Source organism: Bos indicus, chromosome 1 (genome assembly GCF_029378745.1).
Source record: "Bos indicus isolate NIAB-ARS_2022 breed Sahiwal x Tharparkar chromosome 1, NIAB-ARS_B.indTharparkar_mat_pri_1.0, whole genome shotgun sequence".
Taxonomy (NCBI): Eukaryota; Metazoa; Chordata; class Mammalia; order Artiodactyla; family Bovidae; genus Bos; species Bos indicus.
In genome coordinates this window covers 7,889,661-7,909,211 of record NC_091760.1, presented here as the reverse complement: position 1 = coordinate 7,909,211, position 19,551 = coordinate 7,889,661, and the positions used below count along the sequence as shown (strand labels likewise).

Here is a 19,551-nt window from a genome sequence, read left to right as displayed (position 1 = left end):
CCAAATTAATTGTCTCAAAACCCATTTTCTAAAACTTAAGTGTCCAAACTCATGACACTTCACTCATAACATTTATGCTTGATATTTTAAATAAACCAATGATTCCTAACTTACAGTTGGGTCAGAGAACTCCCTTTGAGAATATGATTAAAGCTACAAACCCTCATCCTAAAAAAAGAACTTTGGTACCCCAGAAAAATAAACAATGGAAGAACCAATAATTTACATAAGGAACTAGAATGCATATGTGTGCCTGTGTAGAGATATGCTGGGTGAAGAGATCAGACATGTAATAAGAGATCATGCAGAATCCTGTAGGCCAAGAGAAGCAATTTCAATTTGTAAGGGTAATGGGAACCACAGAAAGGCTGATTAATTTAAAGAAGGCAGGAAGGGAAGGAGGGAGGGAGGTAAGGAGAGGGGGGATGTTTAAGTAGGATTATACACAGGGTGCTAAACAAGAGTACTAAATAGGGGAATGAATGAAAGCATGATTTTTTTTTAAACCTCATCTCCCCTCAATGGACTCACAGCTCATTCTTACTTCTTGCTATAAAACTAACAAGTCTGGAATTTACTTTTTCTAGTTCATATATTAGGAATGGCAAATGAGGGAAAAAATGAAAAAACACACGAACTGGAAGTCACAAAAGCTATAGCCATTATCAATTTGGTAAAGGTGTTGGCCAAGTGTTGGAGAAATGTATACCTGTTAATGGGAGTATAAATTTGGATGGCCTTTTGAAGGGCAGTTTATCCATATCTATAAAAATTTTAAATGTTCTCATCCTTTGACCCAACATATTGAATTACTAGAAGTTCTGGTAACTCCCATCCCTACACGGTATGAAGAGATCTATTCGAAAATGTTCACTGAAGCAGTGTTCGTTACCATAAAAAACTGGGGAAAAAACCCCAAATGTATACTAACGTGAAAGATGTTAAATAAACTGTAGTATATTAATACAAAGGATTATCAGGATTAAATATATCTGTATACATGTATTGATTTGAAAATATGGGAGAAAAAAATTTAGATTTAGTTTTTAGATGGATTCTTTAGTTTATATATTTACAAAGCACATACCTCAAGTTTTTTTATACATGGTAAGTTAGATATTAAAATAAAGAATGAAAAACCTAAATAATATAAGAATGGTCCAATCTGAAAAGTTAATTAAGTTTAAAAAGCCAAAATGGTCAATTTTGTTATACACCATTTAAAAAAGGCAATATTCCACTGAAAATGTTTTCATTTCTCATTCCTTCACAATGCTAGGTGAAAGAGGTACCTTTGTAATATGCCTCATATCCCTTAAATACTTTAAAAAATAGATATGGAATGGTTCCTAGGACTTACACTTGTGATTTCATCCTTACAAAATGCTATGGCTTCAGGTTGCTTGCTCGGAGGGAAAGCTGCTTCAAAGGCATCTTTTGCTGCAGAGGCAGCTGGTGTGTAAGTATCACACTGAGCCATCAGCCAATAACCCATTAAACTTTTTAAATAAGGAGCCAAGTGTTTCTTTACTTTAAGGATAAGTTTTTCAAAAGCTTGCTGTGTGGCTTCTCGAACCCGGCGGTCATGATCCTATTGAAAACACAGTAAGGTTTAAAACAGTTCTAACCCATAAAAACAAATACAGACATTTCTGGGTATGCTATGAAGACCATTAGTAAGAATTCAGCTATGTGCAGAGCTAAAGGAAAATCCATAATTATATAGAAAAACTGATTAATTCTTCCTTTTTCCCAATGAGATAAAAAGAACTACATTCAAGATGGAGTCAAGGCTACTCCCAGGATAATGAAGTAATTCATTCTCATTCTTCCCGAGCAAGTATACAAAGAGATTACATTGTCAAAATTTGTTGCTGTTTAGTCACTAAGTTGCCTCCAACTCTTTTGAACCCTGTGGACTGCAGCAGCCCACTACTCTCCTGTCCTTGGGATTTCCCAAGCATGAATACTGGAGAAGGTTGCCATTCTCCAGGGGATCTTTCAGACCCAGAGATCGAACCTGAGTCTCCTTCATTAGCAGGCGGATTCTTTACTGCTGAGCCACCAGGGAAGCCCTGTCAAAACTTACTATGACTTAAAAGTGTCTAGGGGGGCTTCCCTGATAGCTCAGTTGGTAAAGAATCCGCCTGCAATGCAGGATACCCCAGTTTGATGCCGGGGTTGGGAAGATCTGCTGGAGCAGGGTTAGGCTACCCACTCCAGTATTCTTGGGCTCCCCTTGTGGCTCAGTTGGTAAAGAATCCGCCTGGAATGCAGGAGACCTGGGCTTGACCCCTAGGTTGGGAAGATCCCCTGGAGAAGGGAAAGGCTACCCACTCTAGTATTCTGGCCTGGAGAATTCCATGGACTGTATAGTCCATGGGGTCTCAAAGATTTGGACATGACTTACATTTTCAAAAGTATCCAGGTAATTGTATAGCAACGACCTACTTTCCAAAAACACATATTCCTTTGCACAACCTACATAATCTGTTTAACCATACTGACATAACAATCCATAACCCTCAGCAAAAATGAATCATATAAATTTGACAGTCCTCATAACTTCAAACAAAAACATCAACACAACAGAAATAAAATAGGAAAGTCTGAATACTTACAAGTGAAATTTTGCAGAAAATTCTTGGCCAGTATGGAAGAACTCCTTTTACAATTTCTGTGTCTCTCTCTGTACACATGGTTCCAAATTCCTGCATAGCCTAAAAGTAAATTATTAAAATCATTAGCCAATGAATTGACAGCCATAATATTAACTACTGATTATATTTCTGGTTTTTAAAATTGCAGAAATATTTTATGTAACATGAGAATACTTTGTTTGTGCTATTTAATACTAATCTTAAGACTTCCATCACAGATTACTATGGGAGAAACTTCATTTTTTTTTCCTCTTTTTAAAAAATATAAAACATATACAAACAAAAAAACCCATTTACAATTATAGGGTCAAAATTACATTATCTAACAGGAGAAAACGTAAAGCCAGAATTCCAAAGTGATTCTAAGTGCAGAACAAGAAACTAACTTATAATCCAGAAGACAAGTATAAAATGTGTCAGAAAAAAAGTACAATTGTAGAAGTATTTATTAGTGGTAAATGATTTCGCTGTTCTTTATATAACATATGCTAATGATGGGAATTCCCTGGCGGTTCAATGGTTAGGATTCCCCGCTTCCAATACAGGGGTCACAGGTTAGATCTCTGGTTGTGCAATTTGACCAGGGGAAAAAAAAAACAAAACCAATGCCATCTTAACAAAAAGATTTTCTTGATCATTTTAATGAAAACAAAACTTGCTTTTAGTTTTGTTGTGACATCTTTCTTAGAAAGTTTCCGCAGCACCATTCGGAAATCAGAATCCACAAGACTGTCTATTTCTTCAGCTCCTTGAATAGCAGGAACATAGCCTAGGTCACTGTGAAATGTTCCAAAACCAATAAATCCAGGCACTGTTCCCTGTTCCTTGGCAAGGAGTTCTGCAGCTCGGCCACTGTTTGAAGGCTGGTAAGAGAGTAGGGAGAAAAACAGTCAGAGTTCAGGAAGAGTTCAAAATTTAACTTTGAGTTCTTTAGAATAATTCCCTGACAATTCCCACAAGGAAGCAAAATCATTTGAGGACATTTTCCCCCTAGCCTATGCCTCTATTGTAATGTCCCCCAAAGATGAATACTTCTGTCACAAGTACTTAATGATCCTAGGAGCTATTTCCCGGTTTCCTAAACATCAGAACAATGTTTTTTAAGTTATGACTACAAGCCATTAGGGGCTTCCCAGATGGCTCAGTGGGTAAAGGATCCGCCTGCAATGCAGGAGACATGGGCAGACATGAGTATGATCCCTGGATTGGGAAGATCCCCTGGAGGAGGGCATAGCAACCCACTCCAGTATTCTTGTCTGAAGAATCCCATGGGCAGAGGAGTCTGGTGGGCTACAGTCCATAGGGTTGTAAAGAGTCGGAAACACTAAAGTGACTGAGCATGCACACATACACAAGTTATTAGAGGTTCCCGAAATCAACTTAACAGCCCGTAGGTCATTTTAAAGAAATAGAACAAAATTTTAAAAATCAGAACACATCACATGTGGTAAGAATAAGTACTGTTTTGTGAAATTTCTTATTTCACATTTTTTTATAAATAGTATGTATACACATATATGTGTGCTGTGTAGTGATGCAAAATTAACTCATAATTGGATTATATCTTTTCATTCATTCACTCATTCAAGAAATCACTAAGCCACTATCACAGGACAAGTCTAATGACAGCAACTTCTAGACCAGGAGTTCCCTGTGGGCAGACACACTCATTTCCACATACCAAAGCCTAGCCTAATGGGCTAAAATGGTTACAAACTACATTAGTTATGGACATAAAAATAAATACAATGGTCAGGATATAAGATACATTCTTTCATTCTGAGTGATAGTCAGTGGTTTGTTGGAAGCTACATAACATGGTAGCTTCCAGTAGGATTCTTTGTGACAGATACAGAAAACATCTAAACTGTTGAAAGAAAATAATATATTCACTGTCCTCTAATAAGAAAATACCTCAGTTCAATGTCCAGGATGACATCACAACCCATCTAAACTCATCTGTTTATTTCTCTGTAAGAATGGCTGAAAATACAAATATGTGATTTAGTTTGCTGATACCCAGAAAAACTGTGTTTGGGAAACTCATTTATCAAGAAATTATCATCTGGACTACTTTCTGAACTGAAATGAGTGACCAGAAATGAAAATGATGGAATTTTCCCCAAAAACAGAAGCTTTTTTTTTCAATTTTTCCCCCAAAACAGAAGCATTTAAGACTAATTTCAAAAAAGGTTCTCTATTTTGAGACTTTATTAAAATGAACTAACATTGTTCAGTCCACCTTTCTCAATACTGATACATGAATACAGAGCTACAGAGAAGGACTTAAGCATCCACCTGCCAGTGCAGGGCACACGCGTTCAAGCCCTGCTCCAGCAAAAGCCCACATCCTGCAAGGCAAGCAAGCCTGAGCGCTGCAACTGACACTGCGGTGGGAAGTCCACCCGGGAGAACTGGGAAAAGCCCATGTGTAGCAGCGAAGACCCAGCACAGCCAAAAAAGAAAACACAAGTAATTAATTTTTTAAAAGACCTACAAAGGAGGTCAGTGAAGTACAATTCTGAAAACCAACAGTGATGACACTAAGACACTGGAATTTTCTCTATTATCTCATGAGTGAAGTTTCATTGTGAAACACAATAATGAAATAGTATAAAAAGCTGAAGGAGTCAAGGCTGAACTGACCTGAAGATCAGAACTGACAGTGCAGAAGAAAAGGTATCAGATTTCTAGTTTCAAAAATAACAAACTATTCTTAACTAATTATATCTTTTTCAAGGTCTACTTTGAATTTAAAATGTAGTTACTGTTTCTCATTACTTTCTCCATTGTCGATTAGCTACTTGTACCCACAGTTCAAAAATTAAGAACTTGGATTCTATTTCTGGCAGTTAATTTTCTTATACCACACCTACTTCATTCTTTTGTGCCGGCTTCTAGAGGCATTTGAGGTGGCAACCCAGAGTCTACTGTTTAAAGACCAAATTCAAGATGACTTTCAAGATTTTCACCACCTGGACTCAACCTCTCCAGTCACCTTCTTGCCACTCTTTCCTTCCCTCGTCCCACTTCCCTCCTCCCCTCTCTTAATTCTGTTCCCACCATGTGTGTTCCGGTCCCAAATTCAATAAAAAGGTCCCTGCATATGTCATGCCTTTTCACAATTTGATCTTTTTTTTTTCTTAACAGCAATCTTAAAAAAAAATTCTTTTTTATTGGAGTATAGTTGATTTACAATGTTTTGCTATTTTCAGGTATACAGCAAAGGGAATCAGTTATCCAGTTTACTCGCCCAGTCGTGTCCTACTCTTTGCGGCCCCAAGGACTGCAGCATGCCAGGCTTTCCTGTTCATCACCAACTCCTGGAGCTTGCTCAAACTCATGTCCATCAAGTCGGTGATGCCATCCATCTCATGCTCTGTTTTCCCCTTCTCCTCCTCCCTTCAATCTTTCCAGTGAGTCAGTTCTTCACATCAGGTGGCCAAAGTATAGGAGCTTCAGCTTCACCATCAGTCCTTCCAATAAATATTCAGGACTGATTTCCTTGAGGATTGACTGGTTTGATCTCCTTGCAGACTAAGGGTCTCTCAAGAGTCTCTCCAACACCACAGTTCAAAAGCATCAATTCTTCGGTGCTCAGCTTTCTTTATGGTCCAACTCTCACATCCATACATGACTACTAGAAAAACTATTAGCTTTGACTCAACTCTTTGCGACCCGATGGACTGTAGCCTGCCAGGTTCCTCCATCCATGGGATTTTCCAGCCAAGCATACTGGAGTGGGTTGCCATTTCCTTCTCCAGGGGATCTTCCCGACTTAGGGATCAAACCCAGGTCATCTGAATTGCAGGCAGACTCTTTATCTTCTGAGCCACCAGGGAATGTGGCTTAAAATGAGGTAACAGTAACTAAATCATTACTTAGGGTGACCATGGACAGAGGAGCCTGGTAGGCTGCAGTCCATGGGGTTGCTAAGAGTTGGACACGACTGAGCGACTTCACTTCACGATTAAACATAAAGTTTTCAAACTACCATAATAATAATTGATTTCAGCAAGAATCACCACAGGATGCTCAAAACCATTAAGTGAAATTCTGTAAGAGGTTAGTCCTAATCTCAAACTACCATTCCACAGATTATTTGATAGTCAGTGGAAAGAGAAACCTATACAATGAACATCAGCTTAATCAAGTGACTAAACATACACCACCCATAATGGGATAGGCAGGCACCATGTGTCTCCATAGTGTGAGAGGCACTAAGAAAGACACATCACCAAGGAAGTATTTCTGTCAAAAACTGTTTAACCTGAATCTAATTATGAGGAACAATTAGACAAATCTAAGTTAAACAAGTCAATTGCCTACATTCTGCCAAACTGTTCAGGCTATGAAAGAATGCTCCTCCAAAAAAACAAACCAAAAAAAGGCACTAAGAAAATGCCTAGATCTAAATGGAATGAATGATCCTTCAATGGATCTCCAATGTTTTTAAAAGTGTTGTATCTAAAATAAAAGTTATAGAGAACAATACTGAGATGACTACATAAACGTGAATATATTATTGTATATTAGATAATACTATTATATTGAAATTAAATTTTCTGCATGTGATAATTTCTCATGGCTATGAAGAAGAATGTTGCTGTTTTTAGAATGTACACGCTGAAGTATTTAGGAATTAAGGGTCATGATTTCTGCCCCTATTTATCATATGGTTAGGCAAAATACATATATTTAGAAAGAGAAAGCAAACATGACCAGATTACCAACTGGTTCATGTGTGTGTCTTAAGCTGCTTCAGCTGTGTCCGACTCTGCAACCCTATGGACTGCAGTCCACCAGGCTCCTCTGTTCATGGGATTACAGGCCAGAATAATGGAGTAGGTTGCCATGCCCTCCTCCAGGGGATCTTCCCTACCCAGAAATCGAACCCGTATCTCTTGTGGCTCCTGCATTGGCAGGCCGGTTCTTTACCACCAGTGCCACCTGGGAAGCCCTACCAATTGGTATTTCTAGGTAAAGAATTTATGAGTTGTTGCTCCAATATTCTTGCAACTTTTCCTTATATTTGGAATACTTCAAAACTAAACATTGAGAAAAAATTTTAAATAAAAAATTAAAATTAAATGAGAATGCAAGTAAAGTATATAAGAGTACTGACACAGGCTAGTTACTGTTATTATTGTTGATATTATTAACCACGAAAGAAGACTGACTGCTGCTAAAGAAACCGTGGTACTGAAATCACTAGAAGTGGATCAGAAAGAAGCATCTTCATGAAATTAGGCTGCGCCATTAAAAACCTAAAGTACCATAAAAAATATCTTTATAAAAAATACACCATTATGACATTCTCAGTCTTGTATCTTTAGTCCACTCTGGAGTTTAAACAAGTATTTAGTGAACTTCTGCTATATGCCAGTCCTTGTTCTAGGTTCCAAAGATAATAAATAGCAGCAGATAAAAACACCTACCTGCATAAAATACTTATGTCCTATACTAATATTCTAACCAAGCAAGACAGTAAATGAAGCAGGACAATCAACAAATAGTATGTGAGAAGTCAGATATGCAATGGGATAAAATAAAGCAGGAAAAGAGAACAGGGAGCGGTGGAGGGGGTGGGGGTGGAGAGGAAGGCTACAGCTGAAAATAGGGTGATCATGGGAGACCTCACTAAGCTGTCTCGGGCAAAGAGCATCGGGAGCCTGCCATGCAAGGTCAAGGTTCTGGAAGAGATCAGTGTGGCCTGATGGAGTGAGAGACAAGGAAGCTGAAGATGGGGTCGGAGATGGAAAGGGGCCGGAGCAGACCCCATATCCCGTATATATATCATCGTAAGAGCTTTGCCTATACCCTGATGGATGTGGGGAGCCACAGCAGATTTTTGAGCGAAGAAGCGACTTGATCCGAGACTCCGTGCACTCCAGGCTCACCTTAACTATCTCCCACTCCACTCCCTTGTTCACGATGCTACCCCCTGCTACCCTGGCCAGGTAACTTTCCAGGGGAAGCTGACACTGAACCAATTCTTAATGAAAACGGGGGGGGAGTGGGGGGTGGCTAGGAAGTGTGCTCAGCTAGGGACAGCTGGGCACGGTAACATCTTTCCTCTCTGCTTAACATCCCCATTCTGCTCAGAGATATCCCACCCCGCCCGCAGGGACGCACACACAACAGAGAGGTCACACTGGACACGCAAACACATGCCACTCCACAGTCGCGCTCCACACAACCTCCGGCCACGCGCCGGGTAGACAGAGCCAGCCGCGGCGATGAGAGGATTCCCGCGCCGACTGGGTCACCCTGCACTCACCCTCAGATTCCCCTTGGTCCTCTGCTTGTTCTTCCCGCCCATGGTCGCGGTCTCAGCCGCACTCCCAGCCCGCAGCCCCCGGGTTGACACAGCCGGGCCACAACTTCCGGCCCCTGGCACCGGAAAAGGACTCACAGGAACAACCTCCCCCGGCCCGCCCCTTCCGCCACCCACCCCGCCCATCTCCCGCCCCACTCCACCCCCCGCCACCTCCAGCCGCTTCCGGGACCATCCGCTGCGAGATACGTCACACTTGGAGCCACGCCCATCTGAGTGACGTAATTCCTGCTCAGGAGGAAGCCACGCCTCGGAGACCCAAGGGTCCAAATGCTGCTTTTCTCGCTTTGCTAAGACAAGATTTGTTCCCTCCTTAGCGGTAGGAGAATTTCTAAAATTCCTGCATGTCCCCAACTCCTCTGATTCTAGCCAGTTCTGCATTTAATTTTGCTTTCTCTTATCCCCACCAGCTTCCTGCTTATTTAGAACTTGAAAACACGTGTTTCATACCAGTAGTCATGTATGGATGTGAGAGTTGGACCATAAAGAAAGCTGAGCGCTGAAGAATTGATGCTTTTGAACTGTGGTGTTTGGAGAAGACTCTTGAGAGTCCCTTGGACTACAAGGAGATCCAGCCAGTCCATCCTAAAGGAGATCAGTCTAGGGTGTTCATTGGAAGTACTGATGTAGAAGCTGAAGCTCCAATCCTTTGGCCACCTGATGCGAAGAGCTGGCACATTTGAAAAGAACCTGATGCTGGGAAAGATTGAAGACGGGAGGAGAAGGGGACGACAGAGGATGAGATGGTTGGATGACATCACTGACTGGATGGACCTGAGTTTGAGTAAATTCTGGGAGTTGGTGATGGACAGGGAGGCCATGGGGTCACAAAGAGTCGAACACGACTGAGCGACTGAACTGAACTGAACTAACACTAAAGCTAGGTACCATTTATTGAAGGCCTGCTGAGTGCCGTGTGTGTACAGTTTTAGGACATTTGCAAACGTCTCATTTAATCTTTCCAGCGTCCTTTGAGTTAGGCACGTTCCCATCCATGTTTATAAACGGAGCAAGGGTCAGCAGAGTAAAGCCTCTTGCCCTGGCTCCTGCTGCCAATGCACAGTGTAGACAGGACTCGAATGCAGCTTTTCTGACTCTGCTCCTAGATGTTAACTACCTGCGCCCTGTCCCAAGCAACGCAGGGCTGAGAGCCACTCGGGCTTACTTGTATTTCCAAGTGGCCTCACATCACAGTGGCGGAGTTCACTCTGGTGACCTCCACTCTGTAAGGATGTGTTCCTTCCCTTTTCCCCTTTTGCTTAAGCAAAGGAAGCTGCTAGAGGAGAGTCTGAGCCCTTGATCCTCCGTAACTGCTCACTTATAAGTAAAATGAGGGCTTCCCTCGTGGTTCAGCTGGTAAAGAATCTGCCTGTAATGCGGGAGACCTGGGTTCGATCCTTGGGTTGGGAAGGTCCCCTGGAGAAGGTAATGGCTACCCATTCCAGTATTCTGACCTGGAGAATTTCATGGACTGAATAGTCCCTGGGGTTGCAAAGAGTTGGACATGACTAAGCAACTTTTCACCAGCAGAAGGAGCCAAACGGGAGGTATTTGCATACAAGGGTAGCAATAGAATGGCATGGTAGTGGCTGAAGGAAGATGGGAAAATGTTCCGTTCAGTTCAGTCGCTCAGTTGTGTCCGATTTTGAGACCCCATGGACTGCAGCACACCAAGCTTCCCTGTCCATCACCAACTCCCAGAACTTGCTCAAACTCATGTCCATCAAGTCGGTGATGCCATCCAACCATCTCATCCTCTGTCACCCCCTTCCGCCTTCAATCTTTCCAGCATCAGGGTCTTTTCCAATGAAAATTTTCCATTTTGAAAATGTTAGACCTTTCGAAATGCAATTATCACCATCTCATCTGGATGTTTTTAGAAATGAAGACTGTCAGGCCCACTTTGGGGCTATTAAATGAGATTTTGCATTTTTAACAATGTTCCCAGGTCTTGTTAAAATTTAAAAAGGACCAGAGTGATTAGCTATGCCTGTTTACTAACTTCTACTTATTCTTACTTCAAAATAACTAATGATTTTATTTCTATTTCCTTGACACTATCCACATTTCATAACAAGGATCCATACCTCTTGATGTGGACCTTCAAACTATTCCAACCCACACAGGACAGGTCTCTGTTTGATTTTCCTAAAGCACCATTTTATTATTGATTTGAGCGTTTGAAAATAGTTTCCATTATGTAACAGTTTCCAGTGCTCGTCTTTTTCAGCATTACTTAATCTTTTTAAGATAAGACCCTTTTAAAAAAGAGTTCTCTAAACAGTCCCTACCAAAAGAGGTAATATTATGTCATGGTCAGTCATTTCAATCATGTCCAACTCTTTGCGACCCCATGGACTGTAGTTGCCCAGGCTCCCCAGTCCATGAGATTGTCCAAGCAAGAATACTGGAGCGGGTCGCCATTGCCTTCTCCAAATATTATGTCAATTCCAATCAAAATATCCATAACTAATATAATCCAAAGAATTAATGAACTTTGGAAATATGATTTAAAAGTTTACTTGGAAGAATAAAAGACTTAAAAGGATATTTTTTGTAAATAACAAAAGTTTGTCATGTCAGATTATAACATCTATTTTGACATTATCAAATAATAAACAAGTTTTAAAGTAAAAGACCTAATTAAAAATAATGGTTTAATCCAAAATGCATAAAAATTAAAACAATGTAGATGCAGTACCTAGGGGAAAAAGGCTACAAAAACAGGCTCATAACTAGAAAGAGGATGGGAAATTACAGTAGCGGAGATGTCAACTCTCAAAAGCTAAGTTTGAAACCTGTATACTCCCAACAGCATTCTCAGTGAGATTTTTGTTTTCAGATATCTCGAAACTATCTCAAAAGCTCATATGAAAGAATAAGGAAAGATACTTTGGAAAGCAGGCATAGTAACGGTTTGTCCTAATAAACTTCAAAACTCAAGATATTGCCAATACAATCCTAATGGTGTTGTTAGGACTAAACTGAAATAGAATAGCAAATCGAACTCACACTCAGGCTCTGATGAAAGTGGCATGTCCTATGTCTGAAGAATATAGATTATTCAAAAAAAAAAAAAATAACTGAAACAACTGCTTACCTTTTGAAGAAATAATTTGAGTACCTACTTCATGAAAGTGTTAGTTGTTCAGTCCTGTCTATTTGCGACTCCATGGACTGTTATGTAGCCTGCCAGTCTCCTCTGTCCATGAGATTCTCCAGGCAAGAATACTGGAGTGGGTTGCTGTTCCCTTCAACAGGGGATCTTCCCAACCCAGGAATCAAACCCAGGTCTCTTGCATTGTAGGCAGATTCATCACCTACTTCATGCAGCACTCTAAAATGAATTGATGATGACTGAATGTGAAACAGAGAAGGCAATGGCACCCCACTCCAGTACTCTTGCCTGGAAAATCCCATGGATGAGGAGCCTGGTAGGCTGCAGTCCATGGGGTCGCTAAGAGTCGGACATGACTGAGCAACTTCACCTTCACTTTTCACTTTCATGCATTGGAGAAGGAAATGGCAACCCACTCCTGTGTTCTTGCCTGGAGAATCCCAGGGATGGGGGAGCCTGTTGGGCTGCCGTCTATGGGGTCCCACAGAGTCAGACACGACTGAAGCGACTTAGCAGCAGCAGCAGCAGAATGTTAAACATAAAGCCATAGGGACTTCCCTGGGGGCCCAGTGGCTATGATTTCGAGCTCCCAATGCAGGGGGCCCAGGTTTGATCCCTGGTCAGGGAACTAGATTCACATGCTGCAGCTGAGACGTGATGGAGCTAAATAAATAATTTTTTTTTAAATGAAGCCATAGGATATGGCATAGGAACACATACATTATAAAAGTACAAAGAGATATATGGGAATGATAAATTCTTTATGCTGGGGTTAATACTGCCAAGAACTAGGATTGTAATCAGCAAAAGTACACAAGAGGCTTTCACCCACACTTATGTAATAGAATGGTAAAGTTTTGCTTGTTGGCAAAGTTCTCTTAAAGGAGTTGGTAAGACTATGACTTCATTTTTTACTTCTTTTTACCTTTTTCTATAAGGTAAACATTCATAGGAAAATAAATAGTGTGGATGTTACATATCTAATTCACAATAAGATTTTTTAAAACGAACAAAAAATTATGAGGTTCTATAGACACATTTTCAAATTATCCTGGAGTAGGGAAGTATTCTTCCCAGTCAATGCACCAAAGACAGAAGACCATAAAGAAAATGAATGATAACATTTAAGTAACATTAATTGGAAAGTTTTTTTCTATGTCAGAAAAAAACAAATAGACAAACTTGGGGAATATCTGTAACATTAACTAGTTGTTAATAGGCTTACAATTAAAAAAGTTCTTACAGGGATCTCCCTGGTGGTCCAGGCTTAAGACTTGGCCTCCCAACACAGAGGCTGTGAGTTCAATCCCTGGTTGGGGAGCTAAGATACTTCTAGGCCAAAAAACCAAAGCATAAAACAGAAGCAATATTATAGCGAATTCAATAAAGACTTGAAAAAAATGGTCCACATGTAAAAAAAAAAATCTGAAAGAGAAAGAAATAACAGGTTAAAATAGTTCTATTTTTAAAATTCTTACAAAAAATATTTTAAGGCTGCCCATTTAAATAAAAATTAAGTAAGGCATAAACAGGCAATTGACAGCAAAAGAAATATAACTGACCAGTACACATATAAAAAGTTATTAACTCACACTAAAAGTCAAATGAGGTGAAGTGCTAAGTTCACTTCCTTCGTGTCTGACTCTGCGACCCTATGGGCTACAGTCTGCCAGGCTCCTCTGTCCATGGGATTCTCCAGGCAAGAACATATGTACATTACCTGGGGACATATGTATACCTATTACTGAATCATGTTGATGTTTGACAGAAAACAACAAAATTCTGTAAGGCAATTATCCTTAAATTTAAAAGTAAGTAATTTTTTAAAAAACTAAAAAAAAAAAAAAAAATACTGGAGTGAGTTACCATGCCCTTCTCCAGGTGATCTTCCTGACCCAGATCAAAAGTCAAATCAGTTCAGTTCAGTTCAGTCGCTCAGTCGTGTCTGACTCTGCGACCCCATGAATCGCAGCACGCCAGGCCTCCCTGTCTATCACCAACTCCCGGAGTTTATTCAGACTCACATCCATCGTGTCAGTAATGCCATCCAGCCATCTCATCCTCTGTCGTCCCCTTCTCCTCCTGCCCCCAATCCCTCCCCCCATCAGAGTCTTTTCCAATGAGTCAACTCCTCCCATGAGGTGGCCAAAGTACTGGAGTTTCAGCTTTAGCATCATTCCTTCCAAAGAATTCCCAGGGCTGATCTCCTTCAGAATGGACTGGTTGGATCTCCTTGCAGTCCAAGGGACTCTCAAGAGTCCTCTCCAACACCACAGTTCAAAAGCATCAATTCTTCAGCGCTCAGCCTTCTTCACAGTCCAACTCTCACATCCATACATGACCACTGGAAAAACCATAGCCTTGACTAGACAGACCTTTGTTGGCAAAGTAATGTCTCTGCTTTTCAATATGCTATCTAGGTTGGTCATTTTCTTCCAAGGAGTAAGCGTCTTTTAATTTCATGGCTGCAGTCACCATCTGCAGTGATTTTGGAGCCCCCAAAAATAAAGTCTGACACTGTTTCCACTGTTTCCCCATCTATTTCCCACAAAGTGATGGGACAGATGCCATGATCTTCATTTTCTGAATGTTGAGCTTTAAGCCAACTTTTTCACTCTCCACTTTTCATCAAGAGGCTTTTGAGTTCCTCTTCACTTTCTGCCATAAGGGTGGTGTTATCTCCATATCTGAGGTTATTGATATTTCTCCTGGAAATCTTGATTCCAGCTTGTGCTTCTTCCAGCCCAGAGTTTCTCGTGATGTATTCTGCATTTAAGTTAAATAAGGAGGGTGACAATATACAGCCTTGATGTACTCCTTTTCCTATTTGGAACCAGTCTGTTGTTCCATGTCCAGTTCTAACTGTTGATTCCTGACCTGCATATAGGTTTCTCAAGAGGCCAGTCAGGTGGTCTGGTATTCCCATCTCTTTCAGAATTTTCCACAGTTTATTGTGATCCACACAGTCAAAGGCTTTGGCATAGTCAATAAAGCAGAAATAGATGTTTTTCTGGAACTCTCCTGCTTTTTTGATGATCCAGCGGATGTTGGCAATTTGATCTGTGGTTCCTCTGCCTTTTCTAAAACCAGCTTGAACATCTGGAAGTTCATAGTTCACATATTGCTGAAGCCTGGCTTGGAGAATTGTGAGCACTACTTTACTAGCGTGTGAGATGAGTGCAATTGTGTGGTAGTTTGGGCATTCTTTGGCATTGCCTTTCTTTGGGATTGGAATGAAAACTGACCTTTTCCAGTCCTGTGGCCACTGCTGAGTTTTCCAAATTTGCTGGCATATTGAGTGCAGCACTTTCACAGCATCATCTTTCAGGATTTGAAATAGCTCAACTGGAATTCCATCACCTCCACTAGCTTTGTTCGTAGTGATGCTTTCTAAGCCCCACTTGACTTCACATTCCAGGATGTCTGGCTTTAGGTGAAATGATAACATAAAACAATATAGATTTTTTTTCCATCTATTAAGTTGGCAAAATGATAATAACCAGTGCTGGTAAAAATCTAGGGCAAAGGAAATTTTATGTCTTTGCAATTTTCATTTCTCAACCTTTCACAAGTACAATTAGCAAGACAAATCCAGAATTTCAGAGTGAAATTCCACTTCTTGAAATCTAACTTGAAAAGAATAATGGATGCTCAGAGCAGCTTTGTTTTTGAAACGACACCAAACCAGTGAACTGCTGAAATCAATTACAGTACACTCAGACAACTGAATACAAGATAGTCTTGAAAATATTTAATTTCATGGAAATGTTTACAACCTATTGTTTTATCAAAGAAGGCAGATAACAAAGTAACACGGACACTATGACTTGTGTAAAAAAACAAAGACCACATACAGAAAAATAATATACTAAAAAAACAAAAATTTTTCTTCCTGGGCACAAGGTTCGGAGAAGGCGATGGCACCCTACTCCAGTACTCTTGCCTGGAAAATCCCATGGATGGAGGAGCCTGGTGGGCTGCAGTCCATGGGGACTCGAAGAGTCGGGCACGACTGAGCGACTTCACTTTCACTTTTCACTTTCATGAATTGGAGAAGGAAACGGCAACCCACTCCAGTGTTCTTGCCTGGAGAATCCCAGGGATGGGGGAGCCTGGTGGGCTGCCTTCTCTGGGGTCGCACAGAGTCGGACACGACTGAAGCAACTGAGCAGCAGCAGCAGGGCACGAGGTTTGGGTGAGTTTTATATCCAGTTATTTGTACATTTTATACAATGGTCACATTTCCAGTAAAAAGGTACTGCACAGATTTATTGCATATATTTTGGGGGTGTGGGGAGAAAAGAAAACAAGTTTACAAAACTCAAAATGCCAAACACCCCAGGGGAAAAAAATTAAGTCTCCATATTGCATGAGCAAAACTTGTATATTTAATCATCCAAAGCAAATGATTCTTCAGGGACTATTTGAAAATAGATAGTCTGAAAATATTTTAAGAACAAAAGTGATGGTCTATCAAAATTTACTTTTTCTAAGAAAGTATATATTTGTATAATTGTATCACTTTATTGTAATAGAGAAGTTAACACATTGTAAATCAATTATATTTTGATAAATTTTTAAGAAAGAACTATAAAACGAAGTTTAGGTCAATAAACAAGAATTTTTTTTCTAAATAAATTACTTTTTTCTATCATATTTTAGTTTGGGTTAAATTTCGTGTTATTTAAAGAATCATTAATTCTAACTTCAAAATATAGCAAGACATATTGTTGAGCACTCGGGTCATTTAAATTTCTCTGAAACGACTTTGATTTATTTCAAACAATAGAGTATTAGTTTAAAACGAAATAAAAATATTTTTAATATTAAAAAAATAATTAAGCCTCCATTTCAGTAATTCCTTGATTAAGATCCAGGGACACCCTGGTCCTCGAAGACACCATTCAGGTCCCTGGAGCATCATGCCTCCAATTATTCCAGCTGTTAGCAACACCTGGGCAATCCCAAGAGAATGTGGATCGATGCCTTTTTTTCCCCTCCCGAAAGATAAATATTAAAAAGAAAACAAAGCGCATCACAACACCAGAGAAGCCGCTGGCAGGGTTGGAGGATGCCCGCCTGAAGGACGAGCCCACAGGCAGGACAGGAGCCAGGGTCAGCACCCTGCCGACAGATCAGAAACCAGCGCCCCCTGCCAGACAGCCTCAATACGCCTTTGCCCCTAAGAGGGAGCGTGCTTCCGGGGCGCATGCATGAAGTCACCGTAGGGGCCTCCCAGCTGCACATGCCGAGGTCCGGTGACTGAACGCTGCGAGCGTGTGAGCGAAGCGCGTGAACTCGTCCAGGTTCACTTGGGAGCATCTCGGGACCCTGGTGTCCATAGGTAGCCAGTCACCTGCTTTACGCCGCTGAGCCCGAGTCTTCCCTCCCCGGGTTCTGCTCCTCCAAAGAGCAGATGTCTGCCTTTGACATTTCGTAGAGATGGCAGAGGCAGAGGACTTGAAGGCGTACATCCCTTCTACGACGCGGTGGGGTCAGATTGTCGGATGGTGCTAAAGGGGAAGGCGCCTGGTGCTCCTTTGCAAAATTTTTGTGGGCTTGGATCTTCCCTGGTGGCTCAGGCGGTAAAACGTTTGCCTATAAAGCGGGTAGAGCCGGGTTCAATCCCTGGGTCGGGAAGATCACCTGGAGAAGGAACTGGCAACCCACTCCAGTATTCTTGCCTGGAAAATCCCATGGACGGAGGAGCCTGAAAGGCTACAGTCCATGGGGTTGCAACAAGTTGGACACGACTAAGCGACTTCACTTTCTTTTTTAAAGTAGTTGTAATTATTGTTTGGGGGAACAGAGGACTGGCAAGTAATGTACCTGTCCTTCAGTTCAGTTCAGTCCCTCAGTTGTGTCCGACTCATGTCCATTGAGTGTTGATGCCAGCCAACCATCTCATTCTCTGTTGTTCCCTTCTCCCACCTTCAATCTTTCCCAGCATCACGGTCTTTTCAAATGAGTCAGCTCTTCCCATCAGGTGGCCAAAGTATTGGAATTTCAGCTTCAGCATCAGTCCTTCGACTGAATATTTGGGACTGATCTTCTTTAGGATGGACTGGTTGGATTTCCTTGCAGTCCAAAGGACTCTTAAGAGTCTTCTCCAACACCACAGTTCAAAAGCATCAATTCTTTGGCACTCAACTTTCTTTATAGTCCAACTCTCACATCCATACATGACCACTGGAAAAACCATAGCCTTGACTAGATGGACCTTTGTTGGCAAAGTAATGTCTCTGCTTTTTAATATGCTGCCTAGGTTGGTCATAACTTTCCTTCCAAGGAGTAAGCGTCTTTTAATTTCATGGCTGGAGTCACCATCTGCAGTGATTTTAGAGCCCAGAAAAATAAAGTCTGACACTGTTTCCACTGTTTCCCCATCTATTTGCCATGAAGTGACAGGACTGGATGCCATGATCTTAGGTTTCTGCATGTTGAATTTTAAGCCAACTTTCTCACTCTCCTCTTTCACTTTCATCAAGAGGCTCTTTAGTTCTTCTTCACTTTCTACCATAAGGGTGGTGTCATCTGCATATCTGAGGTTACTGATGTTTCTCCCAGCAATCTTGATTCCAGCTTGTGCTTCTTCCAGCCCAGCGTTTCTCATGATGTACTCTGCACAGAAGTCAAATAAGCAGGGTGACAATATACAGCCTTGACATACTCCTTTTCCTAATTGGAACCATTCTGTTGTTCCATGTCCAGTTCTAACTGTTGCTTCCTGATCTGCATACAGATTTCTCAAGAGGCAGGTCAGGTGTTCTGATATTCCCATCTCTTTCAGAATTTTCCACAGTTTTGATTCACACAAAGGCTTTGGCATAGTCAATAAAGCAGAAATAGATGTTTTTCTGGAATTCTTGCTTTTTTATGATCCAGCGGATGTTGGCAATTTGATCTCTGGTTCCTCTGCCTTTTCTAAAATCAGCTTGAACATCTGCAAGTTCACAGTTCACATATTGCTGAGGCCTGGCTTGGAGAATTTTGAGCATTACTTTACTGGTGTGTGAGACGAGTGCAATTGTGCGGTAGTTTGAGCATTCTTTGGCATTGCATCAGTTCTTCTTATGTTCTATTAACTCTTGGCTGCCTGGTAGCTTTAGTGGAATTTCACAAATGATACATTGTTGGGCTTCCCTGATATACACTTTCTTTAAAAAAGAAATCTGTGCTTGTTAGTTTTATATAGGTGCCAAAAGTAATCATCAGTTCTGTTGGACAGAAGATAACAGTTTTTTTTTTAATGCACTCTGTAGCCAATGTTTCCTGCCAACACTGTTGCTTTCTATAGAGTCTATCCATTATGTTAAACAGAACTTGAGACTAAGACTTTGTTTTAAAGATTTATTATTTATAGATGATTTCAGTTCAAGATATTTTTCAGATTAATACATTGACAAACTCTCATTATGGAATAAACATCATGCAAT

The 19,551-nt window shown here is 40.9% G+C and overlaps 1 protein-coding gene across 2 annotated transcripts in view; it reads right to left on the bottom strand.

Moving 5' to 3' along the window:
* LTN1 (listerin E3 ubiquitin protein ligase 1) overlaps positions 1-9,078 on the bottom strand; it is a 59,055-nt gene extending 49,977 nt beyond the window's left edge. Inside the window, exons 1-4 of one of the 2 annotated variants that reach the window (XM_019959231.2) lie at positions 8,941-9,078; positions 3,320-3,523; positions 2,622-2,720; positions 1,361-1,591 (exon numbers count right to left, since the gene is read on the bottom strand). In XM_019959231.2, the coding sequence (XP_019814790.2) occupies positions 1,361-1,591; positions 2,622-2,720; positions 3,320-3,523; positions 8,941-8,982 (576 nt within the window). In that variant the 5' untranslated portion in view covers positions 8,983-9,078. Of the gene's footprint in view, positions 1-1,360; positions 1,592-2,621; positions 2,721-3,319; positions 3,524-8,940 lie in introns of those variants that run through there. The other variant, XM_070786024.1, reaches the window with a different exon arrangement.
* Positions 9,079-19,551: the final 10,473 nt, after the last annotated feature.